Below are 22,714 nucleotides of genomic sequence, written 5' to 3'. Positions count from 1 at the left end.
GACAATCCGCAGACCGTAGTCCACTAACGGCTTTTTAGCTTTGGATAACATAATATTGCCAAAAAATACCTAAACCAATCATCAGGTTTAACCGAAGTTAAGAAACGTTACAAATATTTTTGACCACTTTCTTGCTCGCCTTTTCTATTTTATTTAAGTTTTTTGTTTTAGATTCATACTTTTTAATTTTTACTTGGTATTGTTAATGTTAGGCCATACTTGTAATGATTTTATCTCGTAATGCTTTACCCACAACCTCTTTGAAACCCTTAAAAAGTAAACACTAACCTAGTTTGTCTACCTTCGCCGTAAATCAAACCATCTACCGAAAAGCATTGCTAATAGGCTTCTATAAACACCAGTAATTACAATTTCTTTGCGTCGCTATTGCGTAGTTAGACGCACATCCTTTAACAATTCTATATTGCAAAATCGCCCGTAATAGGTCTGTTAATGCGATAACCAACGTCATTCCACCCATATCAAGTCTCAAAATACATTTATGTCATACTTTATCAGAGCAAATCGCACAAACAATCTAGCTAACGATCTGCGTCTTCATGTGTACGCCGTTAAACAAGTCCAAGACTATATAAAAACGTTATTTAACTATGCGTATTGCGTAGCCTACATATAAAGTTATGTTTTCACATAAACAAACTGCGCAAAATGAGTTTTTTCTTAAAATATCATTATTTTGATTTTTTTAAAGATTTTTTTCTCTAGATTGAATGCTATTTTTAAATTCCAAGCTTAATTAAACAGAGTTGACTTTGATCAGCGATTTTAAACCTATAAGGTCCACGGACCCTCAAAATGTCAAGGGTTCGTGAAAGTTTCGAAATTTGCAGCATGATTTATTAAATATAATATTTAAAAAACATGTGTGCCCTATTTGTGTGGTAGGTTAGAGTATTTCCATAATAACCCGTTGTGATGTGCCTATACGGAATATGCCTATCCAAGAAGCAAGTTATAATGACTTTATTACTTAGGAGTCGATCTTATGCTTTAAAGCAGTGGTCGGCAAACTGTGGGCCGCGGCCCAAATGTGGGCCGCAGAGCCGCTTTTACTGGGCCACGAGTTACTTTTGAATAGCTTTGTGTTATAATTAGGGCCCAAGTCAATAAAGTTAAAGTTTTTTAAGGACCTCGTCTGTCCACGAATCAAAGAATAAAGTTGTTTTCAGCACCTACGGGACTGTTACTAAGAAGTTTATAGGTTAAAATAAAGTTAAAATTTACAATAAAGTTAAAATTTATTAATAAAGTCAAAATTTGTCAAATTATGGCTTTTGACAAAGTTTTTCTGTTTCTTGAGCCTAGTTTGTGTAAAAATTGTCGTGGAAGCATTGTAAATCAGGAACTGCGACACAATTAAACCATATTAACCTATAAAAGCAGGCAAAATGTCACAATGCGCACTTGGATCAGCAGTAACTTTTATCGCAAATTGTTCATTTTTTTATTGCTTGTTACAAAACACTTCCTCTTCCTACGTGGTCTTTTCGAAGATCAACAGTTTGAATTTTAAGAATAGCCTACTGACATTCTGTAATACAAAAATGCCTAAGCAAGCTTAATCTATCGCCAAAAAAACGATGCATTTTTTAAAATCCATAAAACACCTTGACTTTGCGACAAAATATCACGTTTGGGTCTGAAATCGACAAAATATTATGTTTGGGTAACTGGAATCAATTTAAGGAAGAACTGTGGCCTCTACAAACGAGCAAGTCGTTAGGTTAAAATAAAGTTAAAATTTGATAAAAATAAAGTTAAAAAATGTTTAGGTTAAAATAAAAATGGCCCTAGTTATAATGTAGTTGTGGGCCGCGTGATAGTTGATTGCACTTTATTTTAAAAGTTTGTGTGGCATAGAAATTTTTAAATTCAGCTTGGAAAGGCCCACATGCTAAATGTGGTCCTGAGAGCCTGTCGAATCCGCCACTGTTTCGTAGTGGTTTGGTTTTACGTAGTGGGACAAATAGCTCTGAAAAGAATATTTTGGGCCGCGACAAAAAAAGTTTGCCGATCACTGCTTTGAAGGCAAGAAATCAAACATTTTTATTTCTAGTCGGAATTACAAAATTTGCCGCGATGTGTTTTGCGCAGGAGTGTATTGCCCATGTTTTTGTTCAACTTATTAACAGCGAGCGTATATGTCAGGTGTGTGAAAACTGCGGCTCGCGAACCACATGCGGCTCGAGCGATCGCCTGCATGTTTTTTGTGGTTCTAAAAATTGTAAAGATTACCAAGAGTACTGTTAATGCACGTTTCTCTCTTTTTCTTTTCTTTATTTAGGCCAGCATTTCGTTTATGACGTAACACCAGACATAGAATCAGAAGATTTAGTTAACAGCAAATCAACGCGTTTTCATTTCTATGATAGTAACTTTGGCTCACAATTTTGAGGATTTTTGGTACTTGTATATCCGGCAAATGGTTCTTCCATTGAATACATTTGCCCACCCCTGGTAAATGTTATACATAAACCGTTCATGTAGCTTGACCTTTTTGTTGTGTTTTACTCCATTTACCCTAAATAAAACATTAGGTTCCGGTTCCATTGAGAGACTTGGTAAGCGAAAAATTGAGATCAAACGTTTGAGGGGTCCGTGACGACTTTATGGGATCCAAAAATACCCACTAAGACAAAAAGGTTACCAACCACTGACCTGAAAAATAGTAAACAAGATTAACGTTTTAACTAATTTAACATAGTCATTTGCTTTGCTTATAAAATGGCAATATATTGTACGGAAGTGATATCAATTACTGTTTACATATAACAAACAACAAACATTTATCGTTTAATTAGTAAAGAAGAGGTTATCCGAGTATTTGTTTTTACCTATGTTTAGGGATAATGTTTTTTGATTTACCAAAAATTCAAATTTTGTCAAAATTTACACATTAGTAGGGGGGGTGGTAATTTACAATTTTTTCATTGAACAAAACCAACTTAACCAGGTGTACCCGGGACTAAATAATAGTTAATTATGCCTTTAAAAAGGTTCTACATTGAAAAAAAAGTCCGACCTCACCTATATTTTTATTTTTGAAATTTGAGATGAAATATGTCATAATTTCCTAATTAAGGTATATGACTCTTGGTCTTAAAGGACCTTTAGACTAATTTATTACCATAAGTTTTACCTGGAAATTTGACAGAAATTAGAAACAAATATCCCCAAATATTAAAACAAAACCTTCTCTTTCAAAAATATTGATTTGAAATAGGTAATCAATTTTAGGCTCATAGTATTTGATACAGGTTTACAGTAATATTCACAAATACACTAGTCTAAGTCTTTAGATTTGTAGCACCTCCACTCTAAACTTAGCCAGAAGTCATGGCAAAGCTGTCCAAGCACTGCTGAAACTTGTCGTATTCCATCTCAATTCTTTCAGTCTTTTTACCAAGAAAGGCTTTCAAGGCTTTGCCAAACTCTTCAGCATTCTTGTCACGGCTCTTTCCATTTAGCTCAGTCTTTCTGATTTTGAAGAGAGGATCAACTTTAGGAAGCAATGTGCTGGTGTCTCGAGCATACTGTAGCTCCTTTTTCATTCTTTGCTTTTTGATCTTCTCATTCTGTGAGTTGAGGTCAGCTATATAATCCTCAACTTCTTCTGCCGAAGTAAAAGGACCTCCAATAACTTTAAGAGATTCTAAGACAACAAGTATTTTTCTTTCCTGCATTAGGGCCAATTCTCTTTTCTCATCAGCGCCTTCCTTTAGTCTGGTTTTCATCTGTTTAGACCAGTTTAACTCCAGCTCACTCTTGAGCTTAGCAGCTTCTCTGTATCCTTGAAAGGATGGAGTCTCTCCGGTTCTTAATTCTTTCATTCTCTGAAGAATATTTTGTCCGCTCACGGCACTGAGTTCTTTAGATTTGTGAAGTCGGTAATCGATCTTGCCACAGGCTCTCTCAGCTGCCATATTGTTTACCGGTGTGTCATCAATGTTGCTGGCCTGTTCGTTAACCGAATACTGAGCCGGAAACCTTTTTTCGTCAATGCCGTAGTCCCGTCTCTGTCTCGCCAAAACAGTTTGGATGTGAGGAAGAATCACTTTTGCCAATTTTAATACCTATACTTTATGCTCTTGCGCCACCTCGGTAACTGCAGCCAGAACTTCAAGCCCATAGCTCATTTTCACCCCTTCAAACAGACTCTCTGTCACACCTACAACATTATAGTTAAAATAACTACAAAACAAATCTATTAAAATACATGCAATTATCATGGTAAAAGTCTTACCCGCAAACTCAGGTTCGTCAAAGGTGTAGAAGTTATCACCAACGTCACCTCCCAAACTTTTGTGAATTTTGATGTAGAATGACCTTAGATCAGTGTGTGTAGCATCCTTGGAAATTGTGTTGGCATAAAATGGCTCCACAAGGTTAACTCCAAAACAGGCAAATACAACAAAAACTGGCTTGAGATATGACAATCCCATCACTTCCCTGACCAAACAAGCTAGACGGTTGTTAATGTTTGGATTAGCCTCTAGGAACTCAGCCAGGTCATTCCAGTGGTAGAGAAGGACTGCTGCTGCCCGAGAAAGACAGCCAAATCTACTGTCTTTGTAGGCAAAAAGACCAACCTTCACGTTCTTTTCACTGAGAAACAGCATGAACTCTTTGTGCTTATTCCATGGTTTAGTATTGTATTCTGGGGCCACCAACTTCAGACACATATCTAAGGAGTGTCCAGCAACACTGCTATTCTTAGTGTCAACGTCAAGGTCAACCATGAAACTCTGAATCAATTTGTCAAGATTCATCTCGCTTTCAAGAAATCTTAGCATCTTGTTCATGGCTGCGGCAAGGCCTAGCGTGGTATGAGTGCCACAAAACAATTGACCAGCTGGTTTGTCGAGTTCATAAATCCTCTGAAGGAGAACAGCAAAACCTTTGTTGTGCTCAGTGAAGTCTGTCATGTGTGCATCAAGAAGTTTGTAGATGTCCTTCGCTTCTACCCCTCTTACAGCAGCCAAGATTACAAAAGCCATGTCAACCTAATGTAAACTTTTTTTAGTACAAAACAATCTAGAACATACAGCATATCTTATCTGCATAGCCACATCCACACATTTTTCTCCATCAATGGAAAGAATGGGAAGGGGATAGGGAGTGTCACAACCAATGTGAATTCCCTGGGCCACAAACTGGCCAACCCTCTTTTTCGTGGTTGCATCATGGTAGTGAGTAAGGGCGTTTCCTCCCTGCTTTCCCTCAACCATCTTGTCCATCATCAAGTCAAGATCTTGGGCCTCAATACTCTTGAGAGCTTCCCTTATGTTTTTCTGGCCAGGAAGAGTATCAACGTCGAAAGTTTCAGAATCACCAGGTAGATTCCATGTACGACCAAACAAAACATTGCCAAACTCCCCAAGTGCCTTTGAAGCTTCTGGAATGGAGAGTCCCTCACCAAAATATTTCCAAGGCAAATGTAGGTTTCATCCTTAACCTTAAATTAATATTTAAAAAAAGGATTTTTTATTGTATTTTTTATCATAATACCTTTCTTTCGCTTTTCCTGAGATGTCTAAAATCTTCGGGCAAAGGGTCGTCAACTTCCTCAGTTTGTTTTGACACAAAAGTTTTTTTCTTTGATTTTTTGTTATCTCCAGATTCTCCAACTTCTACACTCTCTGCCACTACAGGTTCTATATGTCCAGAGGGTTTGCTTCTCCATAATGTGTTTTGCTTTCATTCTCACTACTGTCCTCACTTTTAGAGATATCTAAGGCTCCATCTTCTTTGAGAATCTCTGCGATCTTAGATATTGGCTGGTATTCAAACTGTTTTTCTCTCTCTACTCTGTACTTAGCATCTTTCTCCGTTTTCCTTTGCCTTTTCATCATGGCCTGATACCACACTGGATCAACTTCTTTTCCACACTCCATTTGCCTGTCCTTTTGCATGTTCTCATAGTACATTTTCCCCATTTTTATACCCCAATCTTCTTCAACCCTCCGCCGTTTCTCATGATCTTCCTCCCCATTAGCTTTTCGAGGAAAGATATCAAAAAGGTTATCCTTTTTGTCAACCAGCTCTTTAAACTCTGTCACCACCTTTCTCTTCTTTCCTTCTTTTAGTCTCTTACTACCTTCTTGTACCAACTGAAGAAGCTTCAGAAGTTTATTGACCAATGTTTCATACAATATGCATGGAACCGAATCGTGGTACCACTTTGCATAGACTTGTTTTGCTACTTCTCTTACAGCCTTGTTCTTGCTATGACCTGCTCCTCCAATCTGTGTGTAGTACCTTAGCATTCCCACCACTCCAGCATTTGTGGGGAGTTGAGTCACAGGAAGATAAATCTTGACTTTAGGGAAAACAATGTCAATATCGTAGACAGGTCCATCTGATCGGGTTTTAGGGCGACGTACTTTGGTAAGGTCTCCAGAACACACTTCACTCATTTTCTTATTCACAATTACCTAATGTATCTTAAATATAACAAAATTATCTTTAAATTTAAATATTTTGGATATCAAAGTAATTAAGGTAACAAACTTGCAAGAAACTGTATTATCTGAATGTTCGTATTTTATTGGATGACACGTACTAAAACATGGTTAAATTTCACCATAAAATTTTTTTCTAATATTAAAGACACAAGCAATATGTAAACTTCTATATAAAACATTTTCAATAATTAGGATGAGCTTGTTAGTAGAACGAAATACCCGACAAACGATAAGACAAACCAAATTTAACTACATTATAAACCAACAAATTAGGCCAATTTAGTCCAAATTTTGAAATGACCCGAGGATAAGACCACCAAGTGATGATTTTTCAGAGTCAAATTGGCTAAATATTAACCCTGTAAGTTGGTTTTGGCCAATTCTAAAATTTGACATTTTAGCTCAATTACCACCCCCTGCTACATTAGGTCAAATTTGTCAAGATTGTTTCAAGTCAAAATTGTATGCAAAATTACCAAGAGCTGTAATAACCTTGTCTAAATCGTTGTCCAGTTTAAAATTTTGTTAATTTCGTTTTTTTGAATTGCATTCAAGAACATTTTACCTGTTTTAAAACATCCTACATTAATTCTTTTTGGCAGGGATTGTGCGTAATAAAATGTGGCAACCCTAGTGTTACCAGGGCCGGATTAACCAATAGGCTAATAAGGCAATAGCCTTAGGCCCTGGAAAAATTCGGCCCTCAATTTGTTAAGGTTAAATTTTTGTAAGTCTGATAGTGATACAGAACCAGTATCAGTACAGTACAGTTTTTGCTTACTAATAACTGAGTCGAGTCTAATAACTGAGTCGAGACTAATAACTGAGTCGAGTCAATGCTAGCAACCGTTTAAGCGTCATCTGGACAACGCTAGCGTTTTGCGACAGACGACGCTAGAAGCAAAATGCATTTAGCGTGAACCAACCTATACTACTAGCTGTAAGGCAAGGAAAATGTAATTTTCCATATAAGCTACTTTGTAATAGGGGAGATGTGGGACCAGTGACTCGAGAGCTGTTTTCCTCTTTCCATTTAAAATAGTTTTTGAGGATTTGAGACAATAAACGATTTTTGAGGCAAAAAAGTAAAATTATGTAATCTAATAGAATTTGTATTTTGTTCTAGAATCTAGAACAGGCTTTCTCAACCGTGGCTCTCGGTCCCCTTGGGGGGCCACGGGCATAACTCTCTAGGTAGGTCGTAGTTTGCAAAAAACAACTACACAAGTGTCTTTATTTATAAAATTTGCCTGTTAACTTAAATTCGTGATTTTAGTTATGACCTTTCTTGTAACGTACAACAATGCTCATTTTTCTGACACGTTTTTTGATTTACTCGCAAGTAGGGATGTTCAAAGTAGAATGTTGTATCCTTTTATTACATTTTTTCGCAAGTTTTACGCCTAATCGTACGTTTGCGAGTGGCAAGATTGTGGGATAAAGGTCTGTCCATTACTGCGTTGTTTTATATGTAGCCATGTGTCAGCGTTTTTTCGGGCAGCCAATTACTTGACGATAACCTTCGCCTAATCTTTAAGTTTCCGTCAAATTCACCATGTAACGTTTAAATATAATTTCGAGTCATTAATGAAACTGGGTGAAAAGAAACTTTATATCCTACTGTAACAGGAATGGTAAGTGTTAAGTTGAGGTTTTGGTGCAAAATACATTTAAGATCGGGTCAAATGTAGCACATGCAACTTCTCATAAATGCCGATAGAGGGCGCTATGTTTATTTTTGTATTAATTCAGATTTCCCCATAAACTGGAATGTTGTTGTTTTTTGCCGTTCTTTTAATGAAAAAATGTTTTAAGAACGATTACACATACATAACTTTATTGTCATGGTAAAGAAAGAGGAATGAAATGCCAATGAAGGAGGTTGTCGAATCTTAACAAATACAAAAAGAAGAAATCTGTCTGATCAAAATGCCATGATATAAAATAATTTTATTTGAACATTACATATATTCGTTTGACTGGCAACCTGTTTAAAATGTTAATTTTGAATGTTCATGTCAATATTATTCATGTTATCTCTTTATAAATTATTTTGTTCGTCATTATAGCATTCAACGTCGCTTAGTCCTTTCAATAAAGAGCGCATAGCGCGAACGAAAGTCGCTTCCGAATTAATCATCCCGAATGGCATTTTGAGAAATTTGTACCGCAGTGGGTAACCAAAGCCGTTTTGTGAATGTCCTCCTTAGCAACGAGTACCTGCCAGTTTGGTAAGATCCAGTTTAGTGAAGTATTTGCTAATAGACAATCTTTGGAAAACCTCTTCGGCTGTTGGCATCGGTTCCGGATCGAACAGGGATATATTGTTCAACTTTCTATAGTCGATACATATCCGATTAAAACCATCTTTTTTCTTCACGACAACCACAGGCGATACTTATGCTGAGCAGGATCGTCGTATTATTCCCAGTTGTAACATCTCCCCGATCTCACGCTTTAATTCTTCCCTCATGTGGTAAGGAACCGTATCCGGTTTTCGACCGTATCATCCTTGAGATGAATACGATTTTCGAGAGAACCAACATTTCCCGGTTAATCGATGAAAATGTCCACATAAACATTTGCAGCCGCTAATGCCCCCCCCCCCCCTTCTGTTTCGCCGTTAACTCTTCGCCAAACTGGATAGACTAGTGATGTTATCATGGTTGTGTTATCTTCACTCACAGCCGTACAACCCTGGTGGACAAGTGATATATCTTGGTTGCCGGTGGTAGGCATTCTAGAAACATAATTTGTAAGAATGTTTTGATGGAAAACATGATTTTTTCCATTCACATTCAGAACATAATCACACTGTCCTCGTTTTTCCACCACTGTGAATGGGCCATTCCACTGGAGAAGCAACTTGTTCAGCAGCGGTAGAGCTTTATCGCCTACTTCCATCCATCGAGGTTTGGCCTTTTTGTTATAATACCTCTTGTATCTCTCTCTTGAGCTCTTCTTTGACCAGACATAGAGTCGTCCCAATCTTTTTTTTCTCGAGAGATTGTCAAGTGTGCCGCGAAACATTTTGTAATTTCTGAAAAGACAGTAGTTGTATTGCCAGTCGAATAGTCATACACGCAAGCATTTTAGCAACAGGACTCAAAACCAAATCGTGCACATTGTGCGCACAATGTGCACTTGTGATATATGGCGATAAAGTGCACATTGTGCACTATCGCTCAATGTGCAACTTACAGTGTACCAGTGCACGTTATACAGTAAAAGAAATAACTTCAATTAAACGATATTTCCGATGATGTTTATTGTATTAAGAAGGTCAATTAACAGATGTTATCTTTCGTGAAATTCAAGTCCCAATTGTATGGATTTTCGATTATATGGGGTAAATTTACTAAAAGAATAAGTTAACAACTGGAGGTAGCTAAACCTGCAAATTTAGCCTTAGAACCATACTTATAAATATCATAATTTTTATCCGGGAAGTTTTTTGGTTCAGGTTCGGTTCGGGTTCAAGGATTTTTTCGGAATCCGGTTCAGTTCCGGTTTTGGTTCGGAACAATTCAAAAGTTCCGGTTCGGTTACAATAGGAGTTGCGTGAAATCTATAAATGTGGGTCAATAAATGTAGAGAATAATCTTCGAATTGTAAGTGATTTAATCTAAATTAGGTGACGTATTAAAAACTCATTGTTAAAATATCTAAAAAACACAAAAAATCAACGTTTTATCTAATTAATATTCTTTTTAGAACACAATACACGGTTTTTTTTAGTAACTTCAATAAAAATATAAAAGCCATAACATTTGATAAAAGCGACATTTCGCAATTTACAGACGTTTCAGTAATAACTCATGCCATCATCAGTGTAAAATCAAGTGAAGATAAAATCGATAAAACGTAAAAAAAAGGAAAAAAGGACAAAAATAGCAGCGAAAAAAGGCGATGTATGGGTCAATGCGTAGCGCTATTAAAAATATATAAAGGTGCCGAGGTTGTATCTATATTAAAATATTAATATTCTATATTATTGTTCTTTTTTTTCATAAAATTTTGAACATTGCATAACTTGACTCTGTAAAATATAAGTTGTTACGTCATGCTGGAGTGAACCGCTTATGCTAACAGACAGGTTCGGTTTCGGTTAAGGATCAAGTTCTTTTAAAATAGCCTACTCGGTTCACTTCCGGTTCGGCCCCTTAAAAGCTTACAAAAATCGGTTGAGGTTCGGTTACAGTTCGGAAAAAAATGACCCAAAACCGGTTCGTAAAGTTCCGGTTCGGTTCCGGTTTGACTCCCTGTTTTTACCTATTCTGCTTATGTGGGCATGGTTATGACGTCATAGGGTATTGGATTGTGATACTGTTTGCCCACGATATTAGTTTTTGGAATAAAATGTCAAGTTTTGTGCACCCCTACTCAATTGCATGTTGATAAGACTTTTTAAATGTAGGCCATGTATACAAAACCAGAAAATTGAAGGCGTCACGGCACGCATATAGCACAAAAAAAATTGAGGAACAAAAAATACTCACTATAGGGCGAAAACTAATCGTAAGATAAAAGGTTGAAAATTGTCGAATAGAATTATTTTAAACGGAAAGCAAATTCTTTAAAAACGAGAAACTATCAATAGATATTGGTGATATGAGAATTGAAAATGCCACAGAAAAAGAAAAAAAACCTTCTTTTTAATGACAAAGAAAAAAGGAATTATAGTAAAAATGAATTAAAGATGAACAAAAAATAAAAGGCTATCGAAATAAAAAATCTAAAACTTAATTACACTAAAGGGAAATTTGAAGACGTAGGAGATTAATTACAAGAAAAAAATGATATTTAGGCTACTGAGAAAAAAAAGCGAAGGCATAGGCTACATTTATGCGACGAGAATCAAACACAAACTGTACAATATGTTCCCAGCTTTCGTTTGCAATTTTTTTTCACATTAATTAACTGCAAATTGCAAACCTATTTTTTAGCCACATTAGCATAAAAACCTTTAGGGCCTACTGTTAATTTTTTAGCCCGCGCCTGAATGTATTCCTTTTTCTTTTCGCCAAAGACTTCGAGCAATCAACGCTTGTCTTACGGCCTTGCAGGTGACATTATCTGACTTGGCATGTCATAGCATTGAGATTTTATATTAAAATATTGCCTTTCGTGTTTGTAAATATATATTGCAGAATTTCTCATACAATTTTACTGTAAGTAACAAAATATCTGGCGAGAACTGCGTGGTCCGTCTCGATCCACGGAGAACGTTTTTATTTTATCTTTATATCTTCTGGTAAGAATTTAGCACGTACAAATGCTACATCTGCCCGTCTGTCTGTTTTTAAGTTACCAATACCATAACAAGCGGTGGAAAAATGATCACGGAAAACAAAGTGCACCTATTTACCCACTTTCGGCGTACATGCACATTAAGAGCACACAAAATTCACATGAGGTGCACATTAAATGCAGATTTAATGCACATTTGGTTCAAATATCGTAGTACACAATGTGCACCTTCAAATGTACACTGAACCGTGCACATATCGCAAGTGCACATTGTGCGCAGAATGTGCACATTTTGGTTTTGAGCCCGTCTCTATTTTAGACTTAAATACGCTCTATTCATTACGAATTAATAATTTTGAGATATTTGCATATAGTTTGTCAAGTGTTAAGGGCGATTGTAAAATTACTCTATTGTTGTTCTGTTTAAAGTGTGCCGCGACAGAGTTAATAGTGTGCCGCGAGCCAAAAAAGTTTGGGAAGCGCTGAGCTAAGCATTGTTGATTCAGGTATACGCAAGCACCAATGCGTGACGCACAGAAACATAATAGCGCACATTGTTAAAATACTATCTGGAATTGCAAGATTTAATATTACTACAGCTGTTCAATATTTATTAAGGGGGGGTGACATGGCACGATTTCTCCAAATTACGCCTAGTGCTATTACAAATATAATGACTCGGAAAACAATTTGTCAAGTTTACTTTTAATACCTCAAGCGGTGCGTTGTCTGCGATTTGATTTGTTATTCCGTACATAGCCTTAGGCTAACTTGATTAAAACATTTGTACATGTCATTGGCGTTATTTCATTTACTTTTAATGTTTGGTGCGGTTGTTAGTCACGAATCACGACAACCCTAAATGTACTCGGTGCCGTTTCGTGGCCGTTAATGACTTACCAAAACGTTTATTTTTAAAAGTTGTTTAATTATGTTTTTTGAGACTTGAAATGTGCTTTTTTTCGTAATGCTTAGACAAAAATAAAAAAAATAGTTTGCTAAATGTTTCCTTAATGGCTAGATTTGTTTTGAAGAAGATTTTGTATTGCTTCAACAAAGATTCAAATTACTGCTGTGCTTTATAAGGGCATTTAACCTTTGTATATCTGCCCAAAATGAACAGCAGGGCAGGAACAAAATTGCAATATACCAGGACTGGATTACACAAAGGCAAAACAGGATGGGGTGTGCTAATATTTGCAATTCTATTGCTGGTGTTTATCTTTCTAATATATCTGCTGATACCAAAAGCAACTAAGGCAAGTTGATATATTTTTTTAAATATTTTGTAATTAATATAAAACTTTTGGTTTACAATTGCAGAAGTTGATGTCTGAATGTAAGCCAGAAAAATGTCCGGGAAAGGTAGTTTTTGAACACCATTACAATCTTATCAAACAAAGGGATGTGGACGGCCAGGTAAACATGTACATGTATATGCACTTTGTTGCTAAAACTTGGTCAAACACACGCTTTTTAGCCAGGAAAATGTTAGAATTAGCGTTATTCAAGCCGCACAAATTTAAGCAAAAATTTAAGCTACATTACTGTATCCTCGCGCAATAAAACAAACGGTTGTCAATTTGCTACTTCTTAACTCAACATTGAACTAGGGAACTTGTTAGGCTTACAAGTGCTAAGTCCAGCTTTATCTGAGTAAAAACCTACTCTGTCTAGTCAAGTCCGACTCTGCTGCCCTGCTTTATTTATCAAATTGGATATTTTAAAGAAATGTAGTCCCTCTTAGTTTTTAAATGAATGTAAATTATTCAAAAATTAGTTTTATTTGAGTTAACTAACAGACAAAAAGTGCCTGAATTAGATTTATTCGAGTTGCATATAAACAAAAATGTGCATAAATAAGTTTTATTTGAGCGACTTTTGATTAAAAAGCACCAAATTTAGTTTTATGCCAGTTATGTACGAACAAAAAGTGCCCAAATTAGTTTTATTGCAGCTTCATAGAAACAAAAAAGTTCCCTAATTTGTTTTAGTTTTATTCATGCTTTATGCACTTCTTGAACTTTATGTGTATATACTTCTTGTTTGTAAGTGTAAACTATAATGCAAACAAATCAGATGCTTAGCGCAAATAATTATTTTTCACTTCACAAAACCATTTCTATTGTCTGTCAAAATACTAAATGCATAGAAGCAGGCCTTTTTTCAACATGTCATGCTTTAGTCAATTTTTTATTTTAGTTGCGCAAGAGTGTATTAAAAGCGTTTAAAGAAATAATTGCTCTTTAGTTGTGTAAGTTAAACATAATTTGTTGCAGATCAATAAATTAAGACCTTTAGTTGAAATAAAAGCACCAACCAATGTTTTCTTTATGACATTCACCCTGAGCAATTTGGACTCATTGGCAAGATCGCAACCATGCAATTTATTAAAAAACTCTTATTAAAAAGTTTATATGCCTAATTTAATAATTTGATGTATTAAATGGTATTTAAACATAAGGTATGGAATGTGATGCACAACTTTAATTACCCTTAAACTTGTCACAAAAATTGACACTGTTTTGAATGTTTTGATGTAGGATTTACTTCATGTTCAGTCCAGTGACTTAACAACCATCAAGAAAGTTTGCGACCTCTTTGAAGAATGTCAAGGTTGGTGCAGTAACATTTAGAAAAGTTTTGTTTTGCTTTTGTTAAGTAGTTGTTCCAAATCCTCTGTTTGACCAAGAAAAAATGCACCATTTCACCATTTTTTTTAACAACTGATCTGTTGCGCAAAATGTATGTGAACTGAACTATGATTATACAAATTTATTGTAATCAAAACATTTGCAGCATTTTTGCTACTCATTTGAGGTAGCCAAAGCATACAAAATGGCTGTTAACCCAAGTAACGCCAAGAAGTGACCATTAACAGATTATCACAAGTAAGGAAATGTATGTTTGGTTCTTGCAAGATACACTTTTCTCCCTTTACACTAAGTAAACCTTTGTAACAAGCAGCCAAACTGGGCCATATCGTACCAGGATTTTTGCGGTTTACAATCATAATTTTATTATTTATTACCATAATGTCAAATGTACCACTTTCTGTAAATAATATTGCCTGTTTAAACTGCAAACGTTCCTTTTTGAGATTTAGGGTTATTTAAAACCCTCAACAGAGTGACCTGCTTTGAAGAGTATTTGACCATTTAACTGTAAGAAATATGCACAGAGGTATTAACTATTCACTGGATGAGATTATAGTGGAATTATTTAAAAAAAATTAAACAGGATGAATTTATTTTGTTTTAAGTTACCTGCCTGATTTCTACATGGTTAGCTGGTTGTTTCACCAATATTATTTATTTCTGTTATTAAGACCTGTTTTAAACTATGTGTATTTGCCGTTGTCAAGTAAAAAGCCCGTTTAAGCTAGATGGAAATTTGTCGATTGGCATTTCCTATCAGTTGCCTTGCTGTTGCCTTAAACTTGGTATGAAAAAACAATTGCTTGAACCACTGGCGTTGTTGTCCCTTTTAATGTATTCAACATTTTAAAACCGCTGCTATAAAGAAAACTGCCTACATTTTGCGCGCTAACCTACTGTAAGAAGTTATGAAACATAAATCTTTAAGTTAGCAACATTAAATTTTATTTTTTTCAAAGCGATATACTTGATTTGATTTTTACGGCCACACAGGTAATTGTGCTAACAGTGTTCAAAATTTTTTTGTATGGCCGAAAGTGCCGCTACTTTTGTTTGGTGACGATTTACTACGACCAACCATCCAACCCTGATAAACAGAACGCTGACTGGCTGACAAACTAAGTCATATATATAAGAGAAATAATATATATATATTGTATGTTGGATCTTTCACCTTTATTTTTCTGCAGGTTTCAATAGCAATGGGTGGCTAAAAACTTCAGTTTCTTCCTATAATCATGGGCCAGCTGATTTGTATGTTAAGCAGGAAGTTGTTGATATCAAAGTAAGTTTATAATTATAATTTGTTTATTTGGTGGTTATTTTTCTATTACTGTTTACAAAAAAGCCTGAACTTTTTTAGAGAAATGGGCAATCTGAGCTACAGTCTGACTACAATTCATATATTTCCAAAATGAAGGTATTTCTATTTTAATGAATTTAGTTTATATATTCATTTGTATTCATTTAATATGCATTATAATGAAATTTATTGTTGTTTGATTAATAAATATTGTGTTCTAAGAATTTCAGTCCCGAAAAACAGGTGGCTTGTAACCTAACCCCATTATTCAACATCATTAGGCAAATTAACAATTTATATGTTTAATAGATTGTGTTTGCAACCAAATATAACTATATAGACATGTTTTTCTTTTTAAGTATACAATTTTTGGCACATTCCTGTTATTGTAGTTATGTAGTTTGTTTAGTTTTTTATGGTTATACATTGAAGTATCTGCAAAATGGATTTAGAAAACAATATTCAATATTGTGTTCTTCACAATTACTATTGAGTTTTAGGTCAATAAAAACTTGCTTGAAATAAAATGAGAAAGCCAAATAAGTCTGATAAATCAACATCATCTTAATAAAGAAGTTTTGATATTCTCTTGTTTCACAATCAGTTAATGTGTCTGAAATATGTTCAAACCATTTATAGAAGGAAGAATGCAACTTAACTTAACTTTATTGGTCGTTGGCATTCATTTTGCTACATTTCAGATCTATGCACAGGGTACCTAAATAAGAACTTGCCCTATTCTGCATATTAACAACCAACAACTCAAACTGTTCGGTGATCTCATTTTTAATTTCTATTTTTATTAATGTTATTAATGTGTGGAATTAAATTAGTTTTTAGTGTTTTGATTTCACACAAATTAATTCTGTTCAGCATTAAAAAATTTGTCAACAAAATATGTCAAGCATTGAAAATTAAAAGCACTTGTCTTAAAAGTTATTGTAATGTTTTTCTATCAGGTCATTAATAAACAGAAAATGAGAGTATACTATACAAATCTTTAGTGCCATGGTTTCTACTTTATTGTATTGATTTTTGACATATTTTTAATAATACCAGTTTTCTTCCTCTGTGATTTATATTAAACCTATTCAGTGTTTAAAAATAGAAGTCATAGACGCAACTTTTACCAAAAATGTCAAAAAAATTGATTACCTGTTGTGCAATGCTTCTGTTGAAAGATATGTTTAAAATAGAGAACTTGTGTAAAAATCAATTCAGTGAATTAAACAAAAAACGGGTTTCTATTATCTTTACTTTCTAAAGTGTTTTTGTTTTTTAGTAATTATTATTATTAAGTAACTGCAATATGTCCTGTTGTTTGGTTGAATTTATTTATTTGCCTTCTGCGCAAAGACAACTAGGAAATTTTGTTAACAAACAGAATTAGGAAGAAATTTATAGTAATTTCCCAACAATTATGCTAACCTAATCTAAAAGGAGTGTGCACTATTAAACACAAAAGTGTGACAACGCAAAAAAGATTAGTTTTTGTTCTGCCGTTTGCTTCTGCCGTGCTATGGTCTACTGATACAGCATTGCCTTACAAAACAACATTACAAAGGGCATAATATTATGCCTACATGAGCCAAAACAACGAATTGGAAGGTTAAATGAATTAAGCCAACTTTTGCAGGTCTATGTGTATGAGACAACAATTGGTATTGAGCACCACCCGCGGCGAATTGGTGGTTATGGTGCAGAGAGAGTTTTCGTTGAACAACTTTTAAAGTCACATTTTGTTACACAGGTGTTGTGAGTTTGTATTTTTATTTGGCAATTTTAGATTGCATTTTGTTAAACTTTGTCATGAGGTTTGATCTAACATAACTTTGGTTAGTTGTTTTTAATGTGATAATTACCAAAAATCTAATAGACATCCAAAACTTCCACAATGTTAGAAAATCTAATTTTTGCAAATTTGTCTATATGTATGTTTTTTTAGTAGCTAAAAGTAGTGAGTAGAGATTGTAAATCTTTATAAATTATGAAAAAAAGGCAAAGGCATATTTATAAACATACAATTTCATCCCCTTGACTTGTAAATTCTGTTGGGAATGGACAATCTTTTCTGAGAAATTGGTAAAATGAAGATATTTTGATAAAGAATGCTCTTAGCGATTGAAATAAGTATAAATAATTGGTTTACATGGTGTCATTAATTGAAACTGGTTGATGAATTTTGCGATAACTGCCTTGTGAGATCCGTAATACTTTTAAATAGACCTCAAATAAAGACAGACCACCATGTTGTAAATAGAATTAATAATAACGATATCGTATAGGGTTTTATTTTTATGTAACATGCTGTCAAGTAAAAACTTTGTCATGTAGAATCCCAATGAGGCAACATTTTTCTTCATTCCTATCCGATGCTCATCATACATGTTGGATTTTCCCAGTGAAAATGAGGCAATGCAAGCAACAAAGTCAATAATTGGACAGGTTCTAGCCGAAATTAAAGAAAGGCATGTCACAATAAATTAGGTTAAACTACAATTCCAGATTAGTGAAGACATCTCTAAATATTTTTTATTTGCATTTGTAAATGTAAATGCTTTATGCTTGTGTTACTGTTAATCACTTATTTATTTCATAAAACTTTAAGAAAAACTGCAATTGTACATTGTTTTATTGTTGCAGTCATCCATTTTGGTCTTGGTCTGGTGGATGTGATCATTTTTACATTTGTGCACATGACTTAGGAGCTGAAGTTGGGTCAGAACTTCTAAAGAATGCCATAGCACTTGTTAATACAGCTGATTATGAAGATCCTTATTTTATACCTCACAAGGTAAATAATACTGTCCAGTATGAAAAAAATTAGCTTTTTAACACATTTTATTAAAGGATATAAGTATTCCACCATATCTTTCACCTGGCGTAAGTCACCTGTATCGCGTTGGATTAGGAGGTGCAAATATTGATCCATTGTCAAGGAATATATTTGTCTTTTTTGCTGGTGACTTTAAAAGGTAACTTAATAATTATTGGGATGTTATGCTTTATGCTAAACCAGTGGTTTGAATACCTGTTTGTGTTTTTGCCTGTCAGTTATTACTTTTAGTCGTGCTGTCTTAAAATATTTAATTTGTTATTGTTTCAGTGGACGAATTCGCCCCACAGTGTGGAACCTATGGTCAGATGATCCAGATTTTGTATTAAAAGGTGTGCAGTTAAATCCAAAAACTTATATTGACTATCTCAGCAAATCAAAATTTTGCCTTGTTCTACGAGGTCGAGAGGTAAATCACCCATCTTAATGTACTCAACTTCACTAAATTTATACAAATTGGGTATAAATGAATACAGTACCATGTTTCGGAATAAGCAACCATCTATTGCTTTACAGTGCACTCAAAACAGTTAACTCAATTGGTAACTCATCTAATTGCATTTAAAAATTGACCTGAGCGAAATAAGCGCACTGATATTTTTATAAAGCAATATCTCTGAAAGTTGTGACGTTACAAAGTTGAAATTTTTACACATTCATTGTATTGGCTACACCTTTCCAGCAAACACACAAATAATATTGACAAAAATTAAAATATTCATAAATATGAATATTAATATTCAGCGATATTCACAAAGTACACAAAACGCAATTAATATTGAAGTTACAGAGTTAAATTTTTACACAGTTCTTGTATTAGCTACACCTTCCAGCAACCACATTTTTTTTAATATTCATAAATATGAAAGTACCAAAAAAAACCAAAAAAGAACTAAAAAAATTTTTCATATTGTAATATTTTTCACAAAAAAAAATTATATATAAAATCAATAAAACGTATTCCTGTGTTTTAGATTGGAATTAATCTCAGCAGTATTTTTTTTTCTAAAAATAATAGTGCAGTTATTTTATTATTATAAACAATAACTCAAGTCGACTTATGTTTAGGTATGGAGTCCTCGACTGATGGAGGCTCTATTTATGGGCTGTGTTCCTGTTATCCTTTCTGACCATTACCACCTTCCCCTACAAGGAATTGTTAACTGGGAAGAATTCTCCATAGTAATACCAGAGAAACAGGTAATACATGCCGTTTCATACAGTTGTTTACATGGTTCAGTTACCCTTCCGTAGGGTTAAAACAAGTATTATTAATATTTAATGACTTCAAATCTACATGATTCGTGTGACATTTTCGCGCTTGCTCGGGTGAATTGTCACAAATAGTGTCTATTTGTGTATCGTTTTTGTGTTCAATCTTTATATAGGTGTCGTACGAAAATGTTTTCTATAATTGTCATTCTGGTGTTCATATAATTTCATTTTATTTATTTACCTGAGTTAACGTAGGCTTAACTAAACACTTCAGTCGTTGTTAATTTGGGTTAATTTGCCTAAAACCAAACTGGCGCTAAACTAAAGTAATCTCAAACTATAGTATATTGGGCACTTAAGTGAGGAACTTTGAAGCATGTCAAGTTATTCAAGAGTGTCGCTAAGATGTTTTTAATGGCATTCTGCCAAACAGCTGCTGGAACTCTTTCTAACTGAAGATTGACAAGTTCTATTGTCTGCGCTAAAACAAAATTCCTATTTTTTCTCTCTTGATACTGTGTTGACGTAACCTGTAGTTTTAAAATCGTTAGGTTTGTCACAAAACAATAGGACTCCGAATTAAAAACATTTAAACTGTAATGTTGTCAGTTCTGTTTGAATTTTTTTGAAACAGAAGCCAAAATAAATTTAAACCATGCCAACAACAGCGATAATAAAAGTACAAACATATTTTTCCAATGGTATTTTAAAAGGTTTCGAGCGTATGAATAATCTTTTGTTCCACTTTGGTATTAGTTAAAAAAGGTTGTATAGAGTTTACACGCGCTAATACCCTGGTAGTTCAGTTTGTTAAAAAAATGTTTTGAAATATTACTTTAAACGGTTAAACGTAGCATCGGTTTGAATTTTAAATATTAAGGAAGTTCAAAAAATTATACCAGGATTATTGCATCCGGTCAAAATGTTTGGCTTTGATTAGTTTTTTCGTGTTGATTTATTAATTTTTAAAGTTCTATTATCGGGAAATGCACTTTAAAATCCCTGGTAACGCCGCGGCACACCTGGCATGGTCTCACACAGGTGCGCCGCAGGCAAAAGAAAACTATAATTATTGAAAATATAAATATACATTGTTTATTTCTCTTTCGGCGTAAATCATCATGCCTTACAGATTTTTTAAAATCGATTTAACGTTTTAAATAGTTTTTTTTTTCATAAAAGCTTGATCCAGATCCACCTTAAATGAAGTGCTGGCAACCTGAAGTCATTCTCCAGGTGTATAATACTTAGTGCTGATCGATGGGGGATTTCCTATATATTACTTTCGAAAAAAGGGTCACCCATGTACACGTAAAACAAAAGCCGATTTTTTTAAATAATAAATATGAATTAATGTGGTTCTGTTAATTTTTACAAATGCTGCTTTAAGACCTAGGAATTGCAAATGTGTAAAAAGATGAATACCAAGACGTAAATGCATGATTTTTCCTGTATGATAAACAGTCAACAAAACCAAATTAGTGCAGGTTACGTGAAAGGGAGAACAAAATAATAAAAAAGAAATAGGTGGAGAAAATAGTAGCTTAATTGCAAGACAGTATACTAAAATTTCAAATTGAGCGTCCACCCAAAACCAGAAAAATAATCTTTCCGGTAATTTTGTGGATAAAAACCTTATCGAGTTTAATCACGAATAAAAAACGGGATATAAAACTAAGTAGAAGTATTTTTGTAGCGGCCCTAAAACTAAAGCCTTCCATGGTCAACAGGTAGCACAAATGTACACCGCTGATTTAGGCAACAACTTAAATTGTTCTGACTGTACACGCCACTTAATTGAATAAACGTTAGTTATCAGCAGTATATACCAATGGAGGCAATTATACTCTTGGGTTCTAACGCAAAATTACTGATAAAATGATTTTATAACTATTCATGGTTATTTTTTGTATAATATTCAGCACCATTTAACGTCATTCACTTAATCAACCACAATAATCAGGCAATAAGTTTTTAAGTAAAGTAATTTTTAAACGCATTGGAAAGACCCGTAAAACACTACTGGTAGACTAGAACATACGTGTCGCAAGCCTAAAACTAAATTCTGCTGTGGGCCAATATTTTGGATTTGCAGGCCCTTAGCTTTCAAACCCCATCTGTTTAAAACTTACTTTTTTTTTTCTACTAGAATACATGTTATTTAATATGTGATTTGAAAAACATACACATGGTATAAATTTCGACCACTCTTTATGTTGCATCGAGCGCTTTTTAGCAATAGATTTGTGTTCCGATATGACATATAAGACGAAAGTGACATTATCCTAAAACGCAATTAACAGACGAAAGTTCTCCACGTCTCTACATTCAATAACGCCAGAAGGCCTCGAAGCACAGATTTATTTTTCGTCATTTTATACACCTTCACTTTCATGTTTACTAATTAGTGGATAACGAGAGTCGCCTATTTAGTCTGATTTAATATAAGTTTACCATTCATCTGTGGTTCGATTTAAAAAGTTAAATACATTTTACAGGTCGGTCAGATTAAAAACATTCTTCATCGCGTTACCGACCAGCAGTTACTCGAAATGCAAGCCAAAATTACAAGCATTTACGTTCACTTTGTGTGGAACAATCCCGCCCGACCGTCCGACGCATTTCATTCAGTCATGCAACAACTATGGAAGAAACGGAATGTGGTGAGATACAAAAGTCAGTTGTAGTTGCGGATGAACATGTTACGTCAACATGTTTTATGCCTAGATTATTTTCGCCGTGTTAGAGAACGTTTGAACCTTGTTAATATTTTCTCCTGAACAAACAAATGATTTTCAACAGTCACTGCCTTAAGCCATATTAGAAAATTTTCTGACCAAGCTATACGATCTTCATGCAACATGCCACTTTCCGTTGAATAAGGATGTTTATATTTCACTTCTATAAAAAATTATTACATTTTGTGTCACAATTAATGAAACTAGATATAATTGTAAGCCATAATGAT

General features: G+C 34.3%; 1 protein-coding gene across 1 annotated transcript; it reads left to right on the top strand.

Annotated features, from left to right (window-relative positions):
• Positions 1-12,333: 12,333 nt before the first annotated feature.
• LOC146133076 (uncharacterized) lies at positions 12,334-22,714 on the top strand. Its single transcript, XM_083397015.1, has 12 exons — positions 12,334-12,994; positions 13,059-13,154; positions 14,279-14,351; positions 15,583-15,677; positions 15,756-15,812; positions 17,332-17,445; positions 18,030-18,163; positions 18,339-18,489; positions 18,546-18,670; positions 18,802-18,940; positions 19,600-19,731; positions 22,245-22,714. Exons 1-12 carry the CDS (start codon positions 12,851-12,853, stop codon positions 22,431-22,433), a joined length of 1,449 nt encoding a protein of 482 aa, XP_083253141.1. The 5' UTR covers positions 12,334-12,850; the 3' UTR covers positions 22,434-22,714.

The sequence above is a fragment of the Ascidiella aspersa genome, chromosome 9 (assembly GCF_963924565.1).
Source record: "Ascidiella aspersa chromosome 9, kaAscAspe10.2, whole genome shotgun sequence".
Classification (NCBI taxonomy): Eukaryota; Metazoa; Chordata; class Ascidiacea; order Phlebobranchia; family Ascidiidae; genus Ascidiella; species Ascidiella aspersa.
The sequence above is the reverse complement of the archived record's forward strand: the minus strand, read 5'-3'. Positions and strand labels throughout refer to the sequence as shown.

What these genes read in the sequence shown, in the direction of transcription:
- LOC146133076 (XM_083397015.1), top strand. Translation starts at nt 12,851, where the DNA reads ATGAACAGCAGGGCAGGAACAAAATTGCAATATACCAGGACTGGATTA. An exon ending in CCTCTTTGAAGAATGTCAAG is followed by an intron (nt 14,352 to 15,582) that starts GTTGGTGCAGTA and finishes ATTTTTCTGCAG; the next exon opens with GTTTCAATAGCAATGGGTGG. An exon ending in CATATATTTCCAAAATGAAG is followed by an intron (nt 15,813 to 17,331) that starts GTATTTCTATTT and finishes CAACTTTTGCAG; the next exon opens with GTCTATGTGTATGAGACAAC.